General features: G+C 40.0%; 1 protein-coding gene across 1 annotated transcript in view; it reads right to left on the bottom strand.

Annotated features, from left to right (window-relative positions):
- Positions 1 to 1,440: 1,440 nt before the first annotated feature.
- The window catches only part of BAZ1A (bromodomain adjacent to zinc finger domain, 1A), a gene marked incomplete at its 5' end in the record, with an annotated part of 42,485 nt that continues 22,223 nt past the window's right edge, over positions 1,441 to 21,702 (bottom strand). The window contains 10 exons of the mRNA XM_009868437.1: positions 1,441 to 1,582; positions 1,616 to 2,500; positions 3,094 to 3,181; positions 5,170 to 5,315; positions 6,414 to 6,883; positions 7,764 to 7,990; positions 8,108 to 8,355; positions 16,132 to 16,280; positions 18,524 to 18,678; positions 18,865 to 19,031. Of these exons, the coding sequence (XP_009866739.1) occupies positions 2,310 to 2,500; positions 3,094 to 3,181; positions 5,170 to 5,315; positions 6,414 to 6,883; positions 7,764 to 7,990; positions 8,108 to 8,355; positions 16,132 to 16,280; positions 18,524 to 18,678; positions 18,865 to 19,031 (1,841 nt within the window). The remainder of the gene's footprint in view (positions 1,583 to 1,615; positions 2,501 to 3,093; positions 3,182 to 5,169; positions 5,316 to 6,413; positions 6,884 to 7,763; positions 7,991 to 8,107; positions 8,356 to 16,131; positions 16,281 to 18,523; positions 18,679 to 18,864; positions 19,032 to 21,702) is intronic.

The following is a 21,702-nucleotide window of genomic DNA, read 5'->3' on the forward strand; positions in this document are numbered from 1 at the left end:
TTCTCAGCCCCTATGACAAGGAGGGAGGTACAAAGCAATTCTCCCTTTACCAAAGGGGAAACAATCAGCCATAAAAAGACATCTTGACATAGCTCAGAAAAAGCACAGCTGAACTTTGAAAAAGCTGCAGTGAAAGTACAAGCAGTCTATTGCCAGGAACAGAGGCAATATGCCCTGTGAGCACCACTAAAAGCCAAGGACAGCCAGATCTGCATCACACATACTGTGTATATATATATATAAAAAGAAAGAGAAGGGGTCATTTCTCCGTATTTCACCTTCAGTGTGTTTAAGTAAGGCCTTATGCTCGCAAACTTAATGACAAATGGGTAACTTAGCTCAGAGCACAAGCATACAAACACCACCCTCACAAGCAGAGATTTGGGCTAAACTAGTCCCACCTGCTCTACCCAAACTCAAAATTATAGTTGTGTTGCTGAGGAGAAGCTATTAAAGAAAATAACCTTTGAGAAAGACCATAGGAATGAACAGCTGGGAGTAGGTTGAGGACAATAACAATTTAAATTGCATCTGCCACAGATGGATTTGTTCAGCTCACTGTGCCTACTTCCCTCCCCCCCAAAAAAGTATTCACATTTAAGTCAATGAGACCTATTCATGTGGACAAAATCTTGCACAAGTGTTTGTGCAACCTGCTAGTTGGGATGTTCACATCCTCCTGGGACTAGACAGATGCAAGGATATCAAGTACAACCTACACACTGCAGAGCAGTCCTCTGCTGATCATGTTCTTCACAGAATTTAGCATTCTTGTGGTGGGAACAAGAAATGTGCTTTTGATCTGGACCGGAGATGTCAGTTCTGAACAAGCGAAAGCTCATATAGAAACACTGAAGTACTAACAGATATTTCTGAACAATATCTCCCACTGTTCTCAGATTATTTTAAGAAAAACAAACAACAAAATCCAACACTTCAAACTGATCGGTCTCCTATCCGTCGCCATCCATTCCCTAGGCTCAAGGCCACACCCATTCTTGCCACCCCTGAGGCAAGGTAAGCACGACAGCAGCTACGAAAACCCACAACTACCTGGCAAGTGCGTGCTCAGGTCCGTAGCTGAGTTTAATACATTTAAATTACTAAATACCAAAATTAAAGCTATCAAGATAGTTTTACTTCCATTCTAGTAAGGATCCTTTAAAGAAGCTGCTGGTCACCTAAACAAGCTACGAGGTTTTGCACTGTTAAAGATCCTAATTAAAGAACTGTACGACTTATATTTTTCTTACTCCTTATGTACTGATGAACATTCGCATCACTTGGAGACCAGGTATCACACTGGCTGCAGCTGCTGAAGATGCTGGTTGGGGTACTCACATTGATAATAAATTCTGCTGCAACTTGTCCTAGTAAGTTAATGAGGAAGACTGGGTAGCAGTATAACCCAAAACGAAATGCCAGAAGTTCAAAATACTTTGAAAAATGTGTCATTTTATTTGTACACTTCCAAAGTTGTACGTAGAAACTTATAGTACAGTCCTGTAAATTTACTCATTGCTAGAAGAACTGCCGGGGCCACAGGAAAGTATTCATTGATTGATCATCAAGTCAGAGGGGAATAAACAAAAAGAAAAACCCCACAAAACAAAACAAAACCAAAAACAAAACAACCAAACCCCAGAAAAAAAAATTTAAAAAAGTTATGGGACTCTTTTTTTTTTTTTTTTAAATCCCCAAGTAAAAATTTTATAAATACAAAACAAATTCACAAATTACTTTGAATGCTAAATAAATATCTACTTAATAAACTCAGACTGAATACCTCCAGCCAGCACTGGTACAGTACTTAAAAGATATGCAGTTGTACTCATTCATGTGTAGTGTTGAGAGGATACGCTCAAACAAGTTTTAAACATACACACAGCTTCTTCAGCTGTGCTACAGCAGAAGATTTTATCTGAGTTGATAAAGCCCTCAATACCACAGCTCCTACAAAATCTAGAGGATGAAACAAGGTCATTTGGTGCAGGAAAAAAACAATGTACTCCTGGAAGATATTTGGACACACATGAATGTATTAAAAATGTACAAAACCTCTGTAAACCAGTACTGTATCCAGTACATCTATCAAAATTATCAGACACTGAATAAAACTGTAGCAAAGGTAATCTTTCCTACGTTCTCCTGAGTGCTTAATATTACATTGAGAATATAGTGCAGGCCACACTTCAAGGTGGTTAAACAGTTGTTATTGCTTTATACAGGTATGACAAACGACTGCGTGATTTAACATTTCATTTTAATGAAAATAAGATTCCCTCAAAAAATCCTTTGGAAGGCAGAGGTTAGATTCGTGACTTCTTTGCCGCGGGAGCGGTGTGGTCCACGTTACCACATGCGATCGGAAGTCCAAGCTTTTGAGCCTGAATGTGGAAGAAAGCTTGAAGTCTAGTTCCAGCTTTTGCTTCACTTGTGTTGCGAGGGTTGTATTCAAAGCAGTTCGAAAACATCAGTTCAACGTCTTCGATGAATTCCGCTAGTAAACAAAAAGGAAATGAATTAAATTGAGCGTGCCTTGAGTCATCAGAGCGCACCAGGACACCTCGGAATTGGTACACTGATCCTACACAGAGCTGCAACACAACAATGTCTTTACTTACGTGGCAAGTTTTTATCATTATGTTAGTGAAGTGCCATGGAAACATTCTTTAATTTCTCTGACTATCAATAAAGGAAATACAGTCAAGCCCTAACAGTACCTTTTTTTAATATTTAATCAGTGTCCCTCACTGACATCAAAGGCTTGAGAAGTTTCCAGCAGTTTCTTAGCTGCTTATCTGTCTGTACATCGTTTATTTCAGTAGTAAAAGAATTATATTCAACAAATCTTATTAAATAAATATTAGTAAATGCTCTTTAAAAAAAAAAAGAGCACAAAAAACAATAACCTCCCTTCCCCCAAAAAAACCCCAACCCAACCAACCAAAAACAACAAAACAAAAACCACCAAAACCCCTCAAACTAAATGCCATTTCAGCTTTCTAATTCTTGGACACAGCTTTATTTTAGGACAATAACTTATTTTAAAGAGAGAGAACGCTACCTCTTCTTTCAATAAATAATACTTACATGCTAACTTATATTCACATTTATTCACTTTTTCACGGATTATATTTAAGGCAATAGGTTTTTTGATGATATCATAGTAGTCTGGTACCTTTAAAAAAAAAAAAGAATGATTCAGAGTCAAACAAACTGAAGCTTAAAGTTCTACCTATGTAAAAAATTAAGCCAGTAACACATTCACAGAAAGCATTTTGGCGTTTGCTTTTAAATAAACAGAGTAGTCCCAAGCAACCACCTCCATTTCCTGAACAGAATATTAAGTTTCTAGGTATTGCTTTTCTGTATTTTATAACATTAAAGTAGAGACCACCACAAACATTAGCCAGCAATTCAATAAATAATCTAATCCTAACCATCCTGTGAACAACTGTAAGGGAATTGCACGAGCAGATAAGCATTATAGCATTGCAGCTATTCCCATCCATCAAGCGCAAAAATTAATTCCAAGATTTTAAAAATTTTCATTTTCCTGTAACACGCTGCAACATTAAAAGTTTCTTAATCACGAGTAATGACCATTTTTACTCCGCTACTATTCACCATCTTGCAGTCTTGCAAGAGAAATGAAGTCATGAGGTTCTATTTAGTTGTCCAAGAGAAGGCAGTGACCCTTTTGGTGGCCAGCAGGACACAGTCCACCAGAAGCAGAGCTACAGAGCCTCTCAGAGCAGTGTTTACTGATAAAAGCGAGGAGGAAAAGGACTGCCTGACCCTTAAGGGCGCTGATCGTTTGCACCACGCATTGTGAGTTGCAAGTAAGCACCAAGCAGAGGGTGACTGCCTCACAGCGTGGGCCAGGGGGACAAAAGCCATGGCCTGTAATTTTACACTACCTAGTGCAACCTGCAAATGAACCTGAAGAAAGAACTACTAGAGAAAAAGAATTAGATTGACACATTTTTTATTTCTTTCCCTTTAGGAGTGCTGTCTACATAAGTACTAAAAACAGAGGTCAATTCCCTCTTTCTGGCTCGCTGTGCACTCATCATTTAACGTATTCTTCACATTGTCTTAAAGGCAGCAAAAACTTTAAACCGAATTTTCTATCATGACGAAGAAAATTTAGGTGACTCTGGTATGAATTTCTCTTTCCAAACAACAGCGACTATCCTTTAGCGATTGTTTCAGGCAAACCAGAATGCAGTGAATTCTAGCAGTTTCCTTTCAGGTTCGAAATTAAGTAGAATTCTCCATCTCTCCCTAAGCAGCTTCCTTGCGTTCACCAGATTCTTGCTCTTTCCAGTGTGACTCCTGTGCTCCAGCACGCAGAGCCTAGTTCATTTCATTCAAAATTTCTCTCCTCCACACCTACACCTTCCATTCATATTTGTACAAGACTCTCTTTGGCCCGATACCTATCTGTGACTGTGTATTCAGGCTTCATTTAACAGCTATCGCTGATAATTTTATTAGAGCACTTAAACATCGAGCTCTAGACCCTGTGAGAAGGTCCGTGCAGAGGGCTTGGAGAGGCCGGGCCCTTGGTTAGAGCAGGACAGTTCCAGCAGGGCCTTACAAGCGCCCACCAGCAGAGAAGCAGATGTGCTTTGGACAATCTTACTGCAATACAAACCTCTAAAGCAGCGCTGGCTTTGCGTACCTACTTTACCATCAAGCTTCTGGCAATCCAAACAAGAGGAAAACTAAGAGCTGAGCTAAGAAATTATCTTTTTACTGCATTGTAGTTAAGATCAGAGTGAAGTTGTTCCTACTTTGTTGTTTTATTACAGGTCTGTTTTCAAAATAATCTTCAATTTATGCAAAGGTAATTCAACTAATTAAGGACCATAAGATTACCTTCAGCAGTCCAGTGCTCTGTTTATTTATTTTATTTTTTCCAAATCAAAGCATTTCACATTTTTAAATGTCTGATGGCAAGCCTATTTAAAGTCTTCCCAATAGCATGTGAATTGTAAATATTTCTAACAACAACTAATTTAGCTGAAACGCAGAATTCTCTTAAATCCCATTGCTTAACTGTATCCCCCAGTTCAGGCCAGTCCTATAAAATCCCAAGTTTTAGTGGCAGCAAACAGGATTTTCAAGCATCATCATTCTCTCTACAGTTCTGTCAGTTACCTGGATTTTGGAAACCAGTTTCATGAAAGGCCAGCTGTCATCATGTCGTACCAGTTCCACTACGAGTTGTTCAAAAGCTGAGAGTTCATGGACTCCCCCTTGACGTCCTGAACTTCTCCTGCTCAATGAGGTTTGAGGAGATGATTCTGGAAAAAAACACAACATCACACCAGATGAAAATAAAAACCTGAACAAGTAAAATATTCTTTTTTCTTTTTTTGAAGTGAAATACCATTATCCCTGGGTACTGAAACTAGTTTAAGGGCACAACTCATGTAGTTCGGCTTGAGGCATTTACTATACTACAGCCTTGTTATTAACCACTAAAGGTCTCTCTTGCCACACAAAATGTTAAGTACCAGGACTTAGCTGGGTTCCTCTTCTATTCTCCTTCATCGCATTAATTTTGGAAAGGATTTTTTCACCGATTTCAATTTTAAAACAATTTGTTAAACACTTAAAGAAAAGCCCTATTAGAGAACAGCAGAATAAGCCTCCTGCTCATAACTTTTACTTCCACAAAACCTCTATTCAGAGCGGTTTTATCTGCTTTCAAGAGTAGTCAGCAGGGTGGTTAGAGGATAAGCCCAGAAACTCCCAGTGGTGAAGGACAGAAATGTGCAGAATACAAGGCTGCCATACTTGGAGTGCAAGCTCTTTCACACTCTTCAGTCTCACACTGGGTCCTTTTTGTTTTTAGAAGTTATTGTAGCTTTCCAAGTGTTTCTCTACCATCAAATACCTGGTATGAGCTTAACAATCAATGACACTGTTAGCCCTACACCAGACAGACAGCATTTTTCTTCTGGTAGCAGTTCCTTTTTGTATGTGTACGTCCAAATTCACTACCTTGTCTACATCTCTGTTCTTCACTGCTTTAACTCTTTAATAAAACAAAATCACAAAAGCTGTAAGTAAACATTTGTGTTTGTGTGGGTTAAGGCATAAATATCACTTTCACACTTTCTATCCCATTATTGATAATTGCTCCATATTGTCTGCAAATACAAATTTTCAAATATGGATATGATAAATGTCCTTGGCAAATTAAGTATTTTTTCTTTAGGTGGCTGATGATTTTTTTCTTTTTAGGGTTCACTTCTGTCACTGCAAAAGAAGGGAACTGTCCTGCCGGAAGTGGTAAAAATCCCTTTAGCCACCACTTCTAGTCTCCTTGCTCTCCACACAAACACTTCAGCAAGGAACAAACATGGTTTTCATTCTGACAAACACATTTCTCTCACCTGTAGATTGTCGTTTCCTGCCTCTTCTCTTGGGTTCAGTAGCAGGAGGAGAAAGCTTTGGATAATTCCTGAGCGGTTCGCTCGAGTCTCCGGCATCAACGATTCTAAATCCGAGAGATTCGGAAGGGCTGTTTTCCAGCGCGCTATCAGCACTCTTTCTTCCTCGTCGTTTCCTTCGAGGACTGAGTAATTCCACAAATACATCTGCTTGTAAGGAACTTTGGCTCTGACGAGTGGTCCGGCTATTAAGTCTCAAAGAAGGCTTTGTCTCTGATGGAGGGGCTGATCTCACCTTTCTTAACCCCCTTCTGGTAACTTTAGAAGACTCGGTTTGCTTAGGTGGGTTTTGCTGACTCCGAGAAGCGTATCTTGCCTGACGCTGGCTGTTCTGGCTTGAGAACGGATTGTTGAGTTTGGCTGCTCTCATTTTTAAAGGAAACTTGACCTGGGGTCTTCCTGGCTTTGATGGGCTATAAAAAGTGAGCAGTTATGTTTATTTATCCCAGAATTCCATTCCTCTCTCCTCTCTCAGTTTTCTAATTCAGCATTTAAAAACCCCAACCATTCGAGGTTGGACTGGTAAGCAGCTGGCTGTCAAACTGATGCAGCCATCCAATTACCATGACCTTAAACACTGCTGGAAAGTCTCTTAATTAAATATTACATGGAGCACACACTTTAAAGAAATGCTAAGAATTCTGATCACCCCTGCAGCCTTTGCAACACGCTTCAGATTTTATGCTCCTGGCACGTGTATCAAATCCATCACTTGACTGAAATTATTACACCGGATCATTTAGTTGTTTGGGGGACGGAAGGATGGATTTGTTTGGTTTTAGTGGGAGGTTTCTTGGTGTGAGGATGGTTTTTTGGGTTTGTTTTTTGGTGTGTTTTTTTAAACAGCTACTGCAAGTTCTCCCAGTGCCACACAGCCTCTGATACATGACCTTGTCTTCCCAAATGTTTCAGTACCTACTGTATGCATCTAGTCCCCCAAACTTCAAAACTGGACAAAAAAACCCTCCCAGGTCTTTTCCAAAACACCTTTACTGTTTGAAACACTCTCCACTTTATATTCAAACAGTAGCTGTACTGAAACTCTGATGGCCATGTCTCACTCACTCATCCAAGGCTGGAATTTTCATCCTGAAATGTGAATCTAAGTCCAGAGGATCTAATTTTGTTAATATTAAACCCATCAGAAAGCCAAATTCATAACAATCTGCCATTATTTAAACAAACATCTTTTTCAGACCAGATTTTTTTTCTGAATGTGCTTATTGAATTACTCCACCTCATAATCAAGATGGTATTTCAAGTAGGAAACGGCTTTAACTGATGTCTGTTTACCTTATCTCTTCTTCCTCTTGCAATTCATCCTCCTCATCTTGCTCTTCTTCATATCGCTCTTCCTCACCTTGTCCCATTTCATCGTAGTTTGCTTCTTCGTCTCTTTCTCTTAGTCGCTCAGCAGTCTCTTCCTCACTTTCCACAGAAGGTCTCTGTCTGGAGGAGAGGCGCCTGGAGCGTTGCTTTGGTCGGCACTCTGGACAAAACCAGTCTCCTTCAGGAATGACCTAGAAACAGCAGAAAAAAGAAAAAAAAGGCAAGCATTAGTAGTAGTAATAATCAATGAAGTTGTATGAACAAAACTCAAGTTTTGCATGAAAAGGAAGCACTTTTTCCTCAGATACCTTCAACTTGGGCCTGATACAGTAGGTGTGATAGCCTCGATCGCAGCCATCGCACAGCACCATGCTTTCTGCATCGCCTTTCTTCCGACACACTTTACAGCGAGCGTTAAGGATGGACTTGGACCAGATGACACTTCGATCCAGTGTAGACAGATGAAGGAAGACTTGGGACAAGTTGGTAGAAGAAAGAAGGGACTCTCTCCAGCGATCCAAAACTGTTTTATAGGACCGTCCACCATCACTGGCATCTTCCGTTAAAGGAGGTGATTAAAAGAAAGAAAATAAAATCAGAATGGTCAAACTTCTTTTTCAAACATCCAGGTCATTCTAGACTATGAGGTAAGGTTTCAACTTTCAAACAGGCAGCAACAGTACACTGGAATAGTATTGTTATAAACTTGGGCTTATCTCTTCAATATTTCCTCCTTAAGTTTCCAACCTGCTGAAGCCGTAAGATTTTACTCTTCAGTACCAATTCAACGTAGAACTTCCACAAACACAGGACATAAGCAAGATATAGAAGTCTTACTCAGATGTCAACCTGGAAACCTAACAACTTCATTCAATTTATGAAGTATAAATGAAGATTATTTAGGATTAAAAAGAAAAACAAAAAACAAAAATCCCACCCACACTCCCAATTTATTTTCCCTTGTATGTACATCTTGAAATTCCAAAATATTTACATTTAAAGAAAGTACCTGGCATTAAAGAGAGATTTCACTGGCAAAAAAATCAGCTTAAAGGGCTCTTGTCACCTGCACTTGCCCCAGTATAGCCCAGCAGGCAATCTTTCAGCCTTCTCCCCACACCTCAGTGCCTCTACTCCTGCCCTGCACTCCACCTGCGCATCTGTGTGGTTAACCAGACCGGGGTGACTGGTCTGGTTGCAATACAATTGTTTTCTCAATATTTTATAACCCATGTAGCACCCCTGAATCTGCAGTACACACCTAGTGGCAAACCAAGAGAGACCTCGGATCCTAATTAAACCAGAAATAAAAAGGGGGGGGCGGAGGGAATGGGGGGTGAGGGGTATGTGTGTGTGTGCATTAGGAGGGAGGAATTACATTGTATTTTCAAACAGGTTTGGTTGGCAATCCAGGCCATCAGTGTGACCACACAAATACCGAGGGAGAGCAGTGCAGGGCGGGCAGCGCTGAAGGGGAGCGGGCAGCAGGGAATTCCAGAAGCAAACGGGGTGTTGGAGGAGCTAGAGGAACGACAAGTTCTAAACAGCACCCTGTGCCACTGCAGCTGAGCAGAAAGGGAACTTCTTTATGAATGTCGAAAGCCATTTCTTGCAGTTTAGAGCAAGAAGGTTTAAAGAGAGGCACTACAGCAGTACTGTTCACTACAGACGTGTCCACAGTTTGCCCTTCTAAAAGCGGGAAGTCCGCTCTACAAACTGCAGGATCAGTGTGTGAGCTCCCATCAACACACTCCAGCGCTAAATGCCACCTCGCCTGCTGCACTGGTCACAGGAGCAGCCTACGACCCAGCTGTCTGCCCAATGATTTCTCCTTGGGAATAGGAAAATATCGAATAACAAATAAAATGAAAGAACAAAAATGAGACTAATTACTCTCTTGGCAAGGCCTTTCTGCCTTCTCATCAACCGGCTGCCAGGATTTGCCTAATCTTGCATACATTTGCATTAGGAGCAAGCAGCACAAGAGAGGTGACGGGAGAAGGCAGAAGATGAACAGGCAACACGGCTTCATGAATAAAATGCAGCCACTCCTGAACTGCAAATACAAATCCAGATTCCCCAAAATTCCTTATTACTTTGTCCTTAAGTTTCATGTCTCAAGTTCAGTCTTGCTAATGATTGAGAACACAGTCCTTCTGGTAGAACTGCAGTACACCTAGCAGTGTGGGGGGTTTTTTTAAAAAAAAAAATCAGTAAAAAGAAAATTAAGACTGGCTGTCAGGACACTAGACTCTAATGTGAAACCCATTTCAGTCTCGCTGCAGACTTGTACTCCAACTCTGGCAAAGACAGTTTATCTTAAGCATATATATATAGTTTGGCAAGCATTTTTTTTTTTTGCTTACAATAGCAGCTTGAGCGTTGTTCCTTTTTCTGGTGGTTATTTTTAGTCTGGATTGGTTCACCAACATAATTCATTGCACAACACACCAAATACTTGCACTGCAATGCTGCAGTTGCAAAATACAAATATATAAATTACTAACCACAACCTGCTTCAGCACATCCTGCTGCTGAAAGAAACATGCCAAACGACACCTGCTGTTTCAGATTCCAATTTGTAAAGTAAGAATAACACCTTTTTCTTCCATCCATATTCCTTCTCATTTATATTGTTAACTCGAAGGGAGAAACGGCCTCTTCCTTTGTGTGTGAGCAGCTCTACACGGCGCAGTGGGATACCCCTCTGTCAGCTAAGCCCTCCAAGCCTTGCCACAATGCAAATGAAGTTGTTTGACAGATCTGTGCACTCATCTATCAATAGCTAATTGAGTTCAGGGAAGGGTTTTCTATTTTAGTATTTCTAAAAAGGATATGCAGTTGTACAATGCTGCAAACTTTCAAAAAAACCCCCAAAAAACCAAAACAACAACCCCCAATCCCCCCCTACTTGAAAAAAAAAAAACCCCAACAGGAGCATTAAAAGGAAGGGGGGAGAGAAAATAAAGATTCTGTGAACATGCAGATTTCTATCTTAAAGAGATAAAAATAAAATACAGTTCTTTATCTCTGGTTGCAGAAAATTAACAAAAAAAAATATTTATTTATTTTAATCTTCAAGCTGCTGTTTTACGACCTATGTTCAAATCTTTGGATTCAATACCTTTGGCTCAATACCACAAGCTCCTGTGTAAGGAACTGGCTACAAAACTATAAAAGTTAAAACAGAAAGTAAACCTAATAATATATTCAATACTTTCTAATTCTTATCAATACAAGTAACATTTAAAATTTACCATCTCTCTGACTAGTCTTGTCTTCCACTGTCTTCCTCTTTTTATCCTCCCTGTGGTTCCATTTATGATCTTCTGCATTACCTAACATTAAATTCATAAAGTTATTTTTAAATTAATCTTAATAATCCACACTTGTGTAGGCAAAAAAAAAAAATGTAACTTGAGCAGTGATTCCCAACACGTGCATGTGGGAAAAGGTAGGCAGGGAAGGGGGGGAACATAATGTGGGCGGAGGAACTGCACATCCCAGGATTTACTTTAACTCCCACTACACACACAGGGGTGAGACTGAAAACTCTTAAACCCACCCTCCCTTACCTTTCTGGTCACCTCTGGTACAAGTGGCTACAGGAGCAGCTTCCTGACCACAGGTTTCTCTCTCAGCGAAACACAAACCTCAAATGCCTCAAAAACATACCCAGTTTATGGGCACAGACCTCAAGGACCAAGCTCGTCTGTCCATGTGAAACAACAGCAGATCTTTTGGGACGTGAGTGTTTGGAAGAATGATGAAATTACTCTCCCAGAAAGCGTGAGCCATAGTGAACTTTATCTACTCCAAATGCAAGGTATCCTCTTTGACTGTCTTCTCGGAAGATTCGTCTTAAAAAAAAGCCCACTTCCAACTTTGCTGCCTCTGCTCATGAAACTCGACAGGCAAGTAACAAAAGCACAAGAACAAAGCCTGCATATATACTAATCCTATCCCAGTTCACTGCTGGGAGATATCTGATGCTATTATGAGGAGGGCAGTTATAAATAGAAAAGGAAACAACTTTGAGAGTAGAGGAAGCAAAAATATAATCAGAATCTAGAAAGAAAGGAATGGAATAAAGACAAGCAAAAAGGAGCTAAAAAAAAAGCTGTATTTTTTTTTGGTCCCCCAAGAAGTGCATGGCACAAGTTAAAAAGGAGGGAAACGGTTCCAAATATCAGCCACGAAGGTGCTCCCATGAATTAGAATCCAACCTTTCGTATGGAAATCTGAAGGATGCTTAATGACCGAAGTCCTGCCTTAGTGCAGGAGGCAGGCTTGTTTTCACGGCTGCCTCACTGACCTCCAAGGCAACCAAATCATATATCTCAATTTTCACATCCATGTATTAGGAATGATGGGACCTATTTCTCCACTGCAAAGTAAGGAAAAGTAATTTCTACCAAAAAAGAAGCAAAATCCACAAGAAAAAAAAAAAGCTTATATTTTTGCACCCTCAAACATATTTTTTATCTGAGAAGTAGCATTCAGAGTTCCCATCAAAAAGCTATTAAAAAAAAACCCCAAAACAAAAAAACCCCACATTATCTTGGGATGGACTGAAGGAAGAAAGAAGAAATTTTAATAGCTAACATGTAAGGAGAGGATTCCTAAAACACAGTTCATAATTAAGAAATGCGTATAATTCAAGTCATGCTATATTTAATCACCAGACAGCAGATCAGCAGCCATCTAGCAGCTCTGCACGGTTAAGGGCACTGTTTCTGGGCTTTCTAGATCTCCTTTTGCACTGCTATCTTCCCTGCCAGTCTTTTCTTGCTCTTCCACTTGAGCATTTGGTATGCACCTCAACTCTAAACTTATCAGAATCACCAGTGAGGCTCTTGGCAGCCTGACAGAGCCTCAGAACAAAAACGGAGTGGAGAGGAGCAGCTGGTCCTTTTATTGCTGAGCTGGGTCCCTTTGTCTGCTCTGCACCCTGGAGGCCACTGGGATAAACTTGCCAGTGGCTGCAGGGAATTCCACCGCGCCGTCTTTAGTGCTAGAAGCCGTAAATAGAGTGAAAACTAAAAATTGTTATGTACAGCTCCATTCCCGAGTAGGAAGGGAGCCCAGTGAAGGAGAGTGGGGGGCGGAGAGAGAAAAGAAACTCCACAGTGAAGACAAGGACTGAAATAATGACAAACACGAAGCATGTTTGGTTTGGTTTAAAGCAGAATTGTAGGGATATTCTTTTTACCAAAAGTGTTCCCCTGTTCCGCTACCAAAGTGGAACTCCTACCACTTGCTTGATTTACAATGTTTTTACTTCAGTGGTTATTTAATGAGCCTGAAAAGTTGGGTTTTTCAGGTTTACCATTAGAAATAGAGATGCAAGTATTTTGTCTAGGGGACAGTTCTGTTAGACAGTTCAACAACTATAAAAAACTCACCCTCTTGTTACGAAAAAAATGAGTGTATGGGCACAGTGATCTATTTAAGAAGCAGCAAACAAAAAGCCCAGAAACCAAACCTAGTGCTTACAAACTTAAAGGCAATTTCTGTGGTCAGAGTACTGCTGACCCCACTTTCTAGTGAGTTCAGTGAAAGAGGGCATCACAGTTCTGAGCACAAGGCAGTCCCGAGCAAGAAGCAGCATCCACTTTTCACTAGAAAGTTTAGTAACACTGCTAACATCTCCTTGTCAAGTTGAGAACTTTTCTTTGTCTGTTACACATATGCCAAGCTGTGAACTGAGACACAGAACTTGCTGTGGAGCATGCAAAGACACGGTTTCCGACTGGGTTGCTTAAGCTGAAGGTAAGTTTATGCAAATTTTCCACATGATTTTTTTTTAAACTTGTCTGAAACACCGAAGAATTATACCCAGATGGGGATGCATCGAGAACTGCTACTTGACCTCCAAAGTGCCTAAGCTGGCCTCTCAAACACACAGGTTTCCTTGACACTTTGCAGTTGTGCCTTCTGGTCTTGTCCAGAAGTTCCCAAGCCAGAGCCCCTGCCAGTGGCCAGAAAACCATCAGCAAACAGGCGTGTGGTTTAAGCTTTCTTTACTACAGAGGCTCTCAAAGCCGTGGCTCCTCCAAGAGCTCTCCAGTGACAAAACGAAGACCTCGCCTTCATTCAGACTCATCTCCTGCTCTAAGTGGCCCATTACGCAACTGAAAACATGAGGCGCTTGGCACTAAAGGTAAAGCAAGGAAAAGGGAACCTGACCCTGTCGCTTAATGGTCCGGGCAGGAAGCCAGCGCAGAGCCCTCAGCTCTGTGGGTTATCCTGTACATCTCAGCAATCCTGCAGCAGTACTGTTCCTCAGAGCACAAGAGATGCACAGGCACAATATGGCAAATGAACATAGGAGATTGAAGACATTCCAATCACTTAAGATTGCTTTCTCTATTTACTGCCTTTGACACACAGTATAAAGTATCTAAAGGAAAACGGGATTCCCATTAAAAACAAACAAGAAGCCTCACCATCATCAAAAGGTCAGGCAAAAATATGCACCATTAGATTATGGCAGAGTTGAGACCACTAAAAAGACCCACAGAAGGGTTACTAAAAAACTTTCTCTCCAATATTTCAGGCACACTTTTCTTCTTTTAGACCTTTAGCTCAGGATGCCCAATCTATGGCTGTAACCTCCTCACAGTCATGTTTTTAACCCTTAAGGGCACACTACAGTAAGCTTACAGTCGTCAGCGAGATGCTGTTGCCAAAACACTCTCAGAGAGTTTGGAAATGGAGGCATACACTGCACAACGGATTTACAACCTGTACACGGAGAGTAAATATGACAAACACTAGATGTCCTGTCAATTAACTGGCCCACTCACGTGTTGTAAATCTAGTCCTATAGCAGGAAATAAGCCACATCATGCCTGGCTTGGAAAGGGCAGGCATGCTGGAGTTGATGAAACACTTAGCCAAGTAAAGCTTTTAGGCAGCTGCAGTTTAAATTACTCCTATGCTCTCCCCTTTCATCTCAATCATTTGCTGCATTTCCCTCTGCTAGAGGTCATCACGCTGATAAGGAAAGCTCGTAGAAGGAAACCCGTATCTGCGTGTCAGAACCTCTGGCACAAACCTAACTCAAACTCGTCTTTGCTGGCAGCTGACATTCAGATGCCAGACTCCTTGCGGGAGCAGCCAAGATGCAGAAACAGTTTTAGGTCAACTGTGCCACAGGTCACTGATGTTTAGCGTTAATGCACCAAAACATGCATTTTCATCTTAAACTACTGCAGCAAAATCTGCGAGAGCCTCAGGATTTTGTACACAGTCATTATCAGAAGAGAGTATCAGCTTAGTGGGACGTGCAGCAGTGTGTGCTCTGGAGAAGCTCTGGCACTGCGGTGCTGGTAAAACCACACTGCGCTCCTGCAGGTGAGAAGTAAAGCAGCCCCGGCCAAGCACCAGGCTCGGCTCCAGCGCGGCAGGGAGACAGCTGCCTCGGGAAGGATGGACCACCTGTGCACACATCTCCACACAAAAACCCCGACTTGAATTGCAAAAGCATCCGAAGGAATCCAGACCTGAGGGATCACTGGAAAACAAAGTGACTTTGAGCGCTCTGGATCCCCTTACTCAGCCTCAGAGCACATCAGAATTCAAGGAAGGAATATGTGTTAAAATCAAGCTATAATCATGCTTTGGTCTAATTTTTTCCTGCAATCCTTTATTTTCAAGTTTTACTGCACAAATGCAAAACCTGAGGATCTGAAAGTCTGCAACGTAAATCTTTACTACATTTTACTGTAGGTACCGTTATTGCTGAACAAGGTGATCCAGATAAACCAGGCCTTTCACAGAAACTCTATGAAAAGTATACATTTTTACAACCTAAAACACACACAGAAGTAACTCACTGCACCGTTGCCTGTCACAACAGCCTCAGCAGCAATGCTGAATCACAGAGTATTCCCCCAGGAAGCTCACTCATTTCTGCCTAAGGGTACAAATTGCCTCCCAAAGCAGCAGTACGATTGTAGGGCCCCGTTAACCGGGATTGTTTCCGTGATCTTGTTTAATAGGTGTGTATTTAGGAGTAAAATATGCTGTTACTTAATTAATGCATGTAATTCAGGACATGCAGAATAATAAGAAAAATATTAATATTTCCTCATGATCTATGGCCTTGTAAACTGACAATCTAACATTTTTTAGTTTTACAATAGTACCCAGCAAAAGGTTAGTTCTTTGTTCTTTTCCCCAGCACGTCCCACTAAGACACACAGTCCTACGAAGGAAGCAGGTGGGTTTGGGGTAGGGTTTTTTGGGGTTTTGTGGGTTCTTTGTTTGCTTGTTACAAAATCTTTCACAAAATGAGAGACATACAGCTTCAATTCTAAAAGCTTACCAAGAGGTGCTTTGAGAAACCTGCGCTCAATTCCTTGTTCTATCTGAAGCAGTGCAGACGCCAAGTAGTGGACCACGTTATTAACTGGTTGCGGAGTACTTGTACTTGTTGATGCAGCACTTGGAGCTTCACTTTTTAACCCAACAAGTCTAGAATAGAAGCATTTTATGGGTTTTTTTAAAAATACACTTTGAATTTAACACCATACATATTTGTATAAGGCTATATTGACAGTAGATTTTAATTTTCACTTGATTTTCAACACGTGGACTATGGACACAAACAGATACTGCACAGGTGTGATTAGTTATTCCAGTTCTTGAGTATCCTTAATTAGTCTAGTTAATCTAGATAGATAACTTTGTTATCTAAAGATGATTTAAGTTTCAAGAAATGTGGATGCAATAAAACAAGCAAATAATGTTAACCCAAGAATTGTTAACTTATATATTCTCATCCCTGGAGGGTTTTTTTTCTAAAATACTAACTCTTAATGTAAGGGAGAAAGGGAAAGGAAAAAAAAAAAAAAAAAAAGGAGAGAAAGTAATAAACCAGCCTTCTTTGACCAAAAGACTAAGTAAGCACTTCAAAGAGTAGTTAAATCTTCCTGAATTATAAACGTTAAGTATAGTGTAGGAGAGCAACTCTCACTAATGTAAATAAAATTCAATTTCTACTTGGGGTTCATTAAAAAAAAATAAATTAAGACTGTCTGGATTCTGCTTTACTCTGGTGAACGAGCAATGCTTTTGGTTGTCCCTGTTCTTTTTTCACACTTAAAAGCTATTCATTATATTTTGCAGTCACACACATTTTGAGAGCCTGAAAGCAAATAGAAAAAAAAAAAAGCTGCATAGTTATTTACATTTCACTAGTCAAACTCCAAGGTCTTAATGAGATGTCACTTGCTCTGAGGTGGATAAAAAGCCCAGAATCAAAAGCAATCTGTCACATGATTTCAGAATCCCTTAGTCTCTGTTTTAATATGCAGGACTTTTTATTAGAGTAGGCTTTATTCAGAAACTTTGACAGAGTCACTATCATATGGGGAAAAAAAAAATGAAACAACAAGCTGCTGCACTTGAGACTTAGCAATGGAGCAAGTGTCCAATGTAACTAGAGACAGATACATTTTAGCATAATTAACACAGTGGAATATTTCTATGCTGTGGTTTTCAGGAAGCAAATGTCTGTGTCATTAATATAAAGAAGGATGACTCTATCCATTTTGCATGCAGCTGGAGAATTCTGATCCAAAGGGCAGTCGTACACGTAAATACTAATTCAGCAAACCAAAATGAAAAAGGGGAAAACCTTAAAGAACTTCAAATTCCTACATCCAGCATGCAAGAGTTCACCCAGAAATACAACTTTCATAAAAGCCTGAACACAGAAAATCTCACAGAACACTTAAGCAACGTCAGTACAATGATCATCTTCAATCAATCTTTTGTCCTGCAATATTTCGTCCCATCAAGACACACAAAAATAGGCATTATGTACAGTCAGCTAGATCTTTAGTTCTGAAAAGTATGTAACTTCTGAGAACTAAATATTTAGAAATCTTCAGTTTCCACAGGTAATTCACAAAACTCACCAACATAGCACAGTGTAGGGTCCCACAAGTGTTGCAAAGTTTTGTTTAAAAAAGTTTTTTTTAAAAAAAAAAAATTTGTTTCAAAAAAAACACACAAAAAACCAGAAAAATATTTTTACAGTTGCAACATTATCATTTGAGGTTTCCTCTCTTTTACTTTGTTGCAGCTGGCTCTACTGAAGGATTTTCACTCATAAAGTTATGAGATTATAGCTTGTTTTTGCTGCAGTGCTAAAGGTTAATTCCAACCACAGCCTTTTGCACTGATGGTTCTAACTGTGACTCATGAAGAGGCACACTGGCCAGTCACCTCAGCAATTTGTTACTATTACCATTTTCTCTTTTAACACTCCTACACTTTCCATAAGATGGGTTATTTTTGTTTTGTCTGATTGGTTGGTTGTTTTGGGGGTTGTTTTTGCTTGCTTGTTTTTGGCTTTTTTTTCTCACTTCTGGGAAAAAAACCCAGAAGTTGACAGATTAATTCTTCTCCACGTTTTAAATGATTTTAAAAATAATTCATGTATTCCTTACTTGATAATTAACGTTCACTTTGAGCAGTGTAATATCTGAATAGTAGAAGTTGTTAAAATTGATGGCTTAGTCTTACACAGAAATAGAACAGCATCATTTAGAAAATATAAACCAATGCAAAAATCTCACATTTTCACAACTCAAATTTTAAAAATATACCATTCCAAAGAATTTGAGGGTAAAAACAATTTGAAGGTCAAAAAGAGCAGCACTGGTATAAGGCTCCCAGGGAAGAGCCATTATTTAAGCCAAAGCTCTTACCTGTCTTTCACAATAAACTTATCCTGATCATCCGTTTCCATTTCTTCAGATTCTTCATTCACAGTTTTAACGATACCATTTTCTTTGTTTTCATCATTCAGAAACTCATACCACCCCTGTTCTAAGGCTGTTCTCCAAGACTGTCTGTCTGTAACCTGAAGCAAAAATACAAATTTGAAGTTTCTAAAGAATCAAAGGTGACAAACTTTTAGTGAGAATTACTGCCTGCACTTAATTTAATTATGTTTTCAGTAAAACCCACAGAGTGCAAGAATTCTCATTTAATTTACAGACTCGACAGCACCACTGCACTTCCTACGTATTCTACAATTTACAAATACCTTAATAGCGCCCAACGTTCCTTGGTAGATTCTGTCTTCAATGTCCAAAAGGAAGTCTCTAAGCCTCAGTTCAAGTTGCTTCTCTGCAGAGACATGAGACCAATCGTGGTGGGCATTCTGCATCCTTCCCCGCCCTGGAGGAGCTCTGATGTCACTCTGAGGTTTGTCTGCAACAACACCAAGTAACTGCGTTAGAGGACCTTGTTCCTTAAAGCTGCCACCAGTGGGGGGAACAGAAATAGCGCGGGGCAGAACAAAGTGAACACCTGCTCCCAATTCCCTTCCTGCAGCAACAATCGCCAACACCAGCACCTATGGATGAGCATCTCCTCGTTCCAACTCCCAGGATGTGAAATGCTTGTCAATTCAGAAGTCTTTCATTTGTCTTAAAATGCTGGCTAAAGTAGCAGGTTATCAACAACTCTGCTATAAGCACAAGGACAAAAAAAACCCCAAACCAACAAAACACACCACACCACCAAGAAAAAGAATGAAGTCAGCATTTTTCAGGTTTGGTAGCCCTTACTGTATGGGAGAACGCCTCAGTTTTCCTTTCTGAATGGTTCTTTATCATGGTAACATTTACAACAATTATATGCAACTGACAATCGCAAAAACTAACAGAACAAGGTATAATCCCTTTTTAATATCTAACTTTAAACCAAATCAAACAGATGTAGGTAAAATTACACAGGCACAGACTAGACTGACTGTCCTCTAATTAAAGGTGGAGAAAAAGAGGCAAAAGAAAGCAACATAATTTATGAAAAAGAAGGGAAGAAGCGATGATGAGCTGTCAAGCAAAAATCTCTTCACAGGAGAACTGAAAATCACACAAAAGCTCAAAAGGCACAGGAAAGAGCTGAAGGTGTGCCCAGGTCCCAAATCAGTGCAGGCAAATCTGCACAGGTGGCAAACACGTCTGTTCACAGGACAGACAAAAATCCTGTGAGTGCAGTGGAGAGGAGGTATATGCAGGAAGTTAGAGGTATTGAATACAAAATTACCATGAAGGTATTAAGTGCAGGATGAATTTCTAAGATGCTCTCAACTGCAGAAACAACTCCCTGGAACTGAACGTAACTATACAAATATTCTCAAAAGGTATACTGGCATACCCTGATGTCTGGATGTGGGAAATGTTCTTTTTGGTTTTAAAAAAAAAGAAATTAAATGTTTTGTCTTGTGCAGAACCAAAACAGCAGCAATTTGCCTGCAAATAATTGACGAGGAAAGGTTAATTGATACTGGAATAAAATTAAGTAATAACAGCACATATCAATTTTATTTCCAAGCTTTTTTGAGTGGGAATTAGAAAACAGAGGACAGTCTACAGCACAAGAGAATCACCGAGTACTTCTCACTCGTCCTGCAAAGCATTTGAGAGGAGGCAGTGGGGCAGCAGCTGAAATCCCCTGCAGTAAAGCTCCCTCCAAAGCAGAGCTACACGGGGCCACTTTTCACATGGGACGTGACACTGGTATTGAACCATTGTATCTGAGTTTTCTTTATTTCTGTTAAAGTGAAGTTCAAACCTGCCTTTCTTGCTGTTTTTTGTTTGGTTTTTTTTTTAAAAATCAATGCTATTCTACATTTCTAACACAGAAGAAAAATCTATGACCATTGAAATCGAGTCGATTAGGGGCAGAAAGCAACACACAAAATACAGATAAAGGTGCAGCATCTAGGAAAACAAAAGTCACAGATTTTCTCACCAAAACACATAAAGATATAGCCATAAGGCCTTCAAGTAAAACGTAATTACTATGCAAAAACTCTGTCCCGTGCTAGTTTCCACCAAAAGAAATGGTAGATCAGTTACGGATTTAGTAGTAGCTGATGTGTTTGTGCCATGTCCTGGCACACACGCTCCAGCAGAACAGAATTCACCTCTGCTGTGAATAAATCTCCCTCATCCCAACACCAAAATCCTCCAAGCAATTGGGCACAATTCAAACCAAAATGCAATTTCTTAAACTTTACCCTAGGGAGTTTCATTTTGGTAACATCTTCCCACCAACACACCACACACAAGCCAGCTGCAAGCTTGTGTACACAGAGTTTTATCAGTGATTGAGGCCAATATCTTGCCAATAAATGGCAAAAATACTTTGCTAGGAGAAAAGGGGAAAAACTCCTAAATCCTAGGTCTAGGATGGTTTTAAGTACACTCCTACATTTTGAATCCCATAAAAGCAGTAGTGCTCTGCAAATGTCGCCTCCACCTGTAACAAGCCTCTACCAAAAAAAGAAAAAGGAAAAAGAGTAATATCACAGAACCCACGGCTCTGACATTAGCCCACACAACCAGCAGAGCTACACCACTTTTTTCCTCCCAACGGTTTCAGTGTGACCCTGCAATATGCTGTCAGTCCCCCGTTCATAACAGGCCACTAAAGGCTTTTAAATAAATTTCATGCATTATAATATTATGAAAGAACACGTCTACTCAACAAATCAAGGTATTTGCCTCCCTTTGTGTTGTTTCCATCTCCTGTGTTGTATCTTATGTCTCCTTTCATCACAGCGGAGAGGAGGACATCAGGTGATCACTATTATGATTTACCTTTAGCAGATATTAATCTTTATTTCCCTCTTAGTCTTTTCCCAAAGCTCAAATTATTTCCTAAAGATGTTTGTTTAAAAGCCAATCCCATTTTACTAAGCAGTGAGATAACAAAAAAATTATAGCTTTTTTTTTAGCATAAAACAACAGAAACACACCACAAAGATCCATTAAGAAAAAAAGATTTAAAAACCCACAAAAAATAAAGAACCAAACCTGTTTTCCATAGAGTGAAAGAAGACTGTTCACAATGCTTAAGAATAACTCTTATT

This window comes from Apaloderma vittatum, unplaced genomic scaffold, assembly GCF_000703405.1.
Source record: "Apaloderma vittatum isolate BGI_N311 unplaced genomic scaffold, ASM70340v1 scaffold23274, whole genome shotgun sequence".
In the NCBI taxonomy this organism is placed as follows: domain Eukaryota; kingdom Metazoa; phylum Chordata; class Aves; order Trogoniformes; family Trogonidae; genus Apaloderma; species Apaloderma vittatum.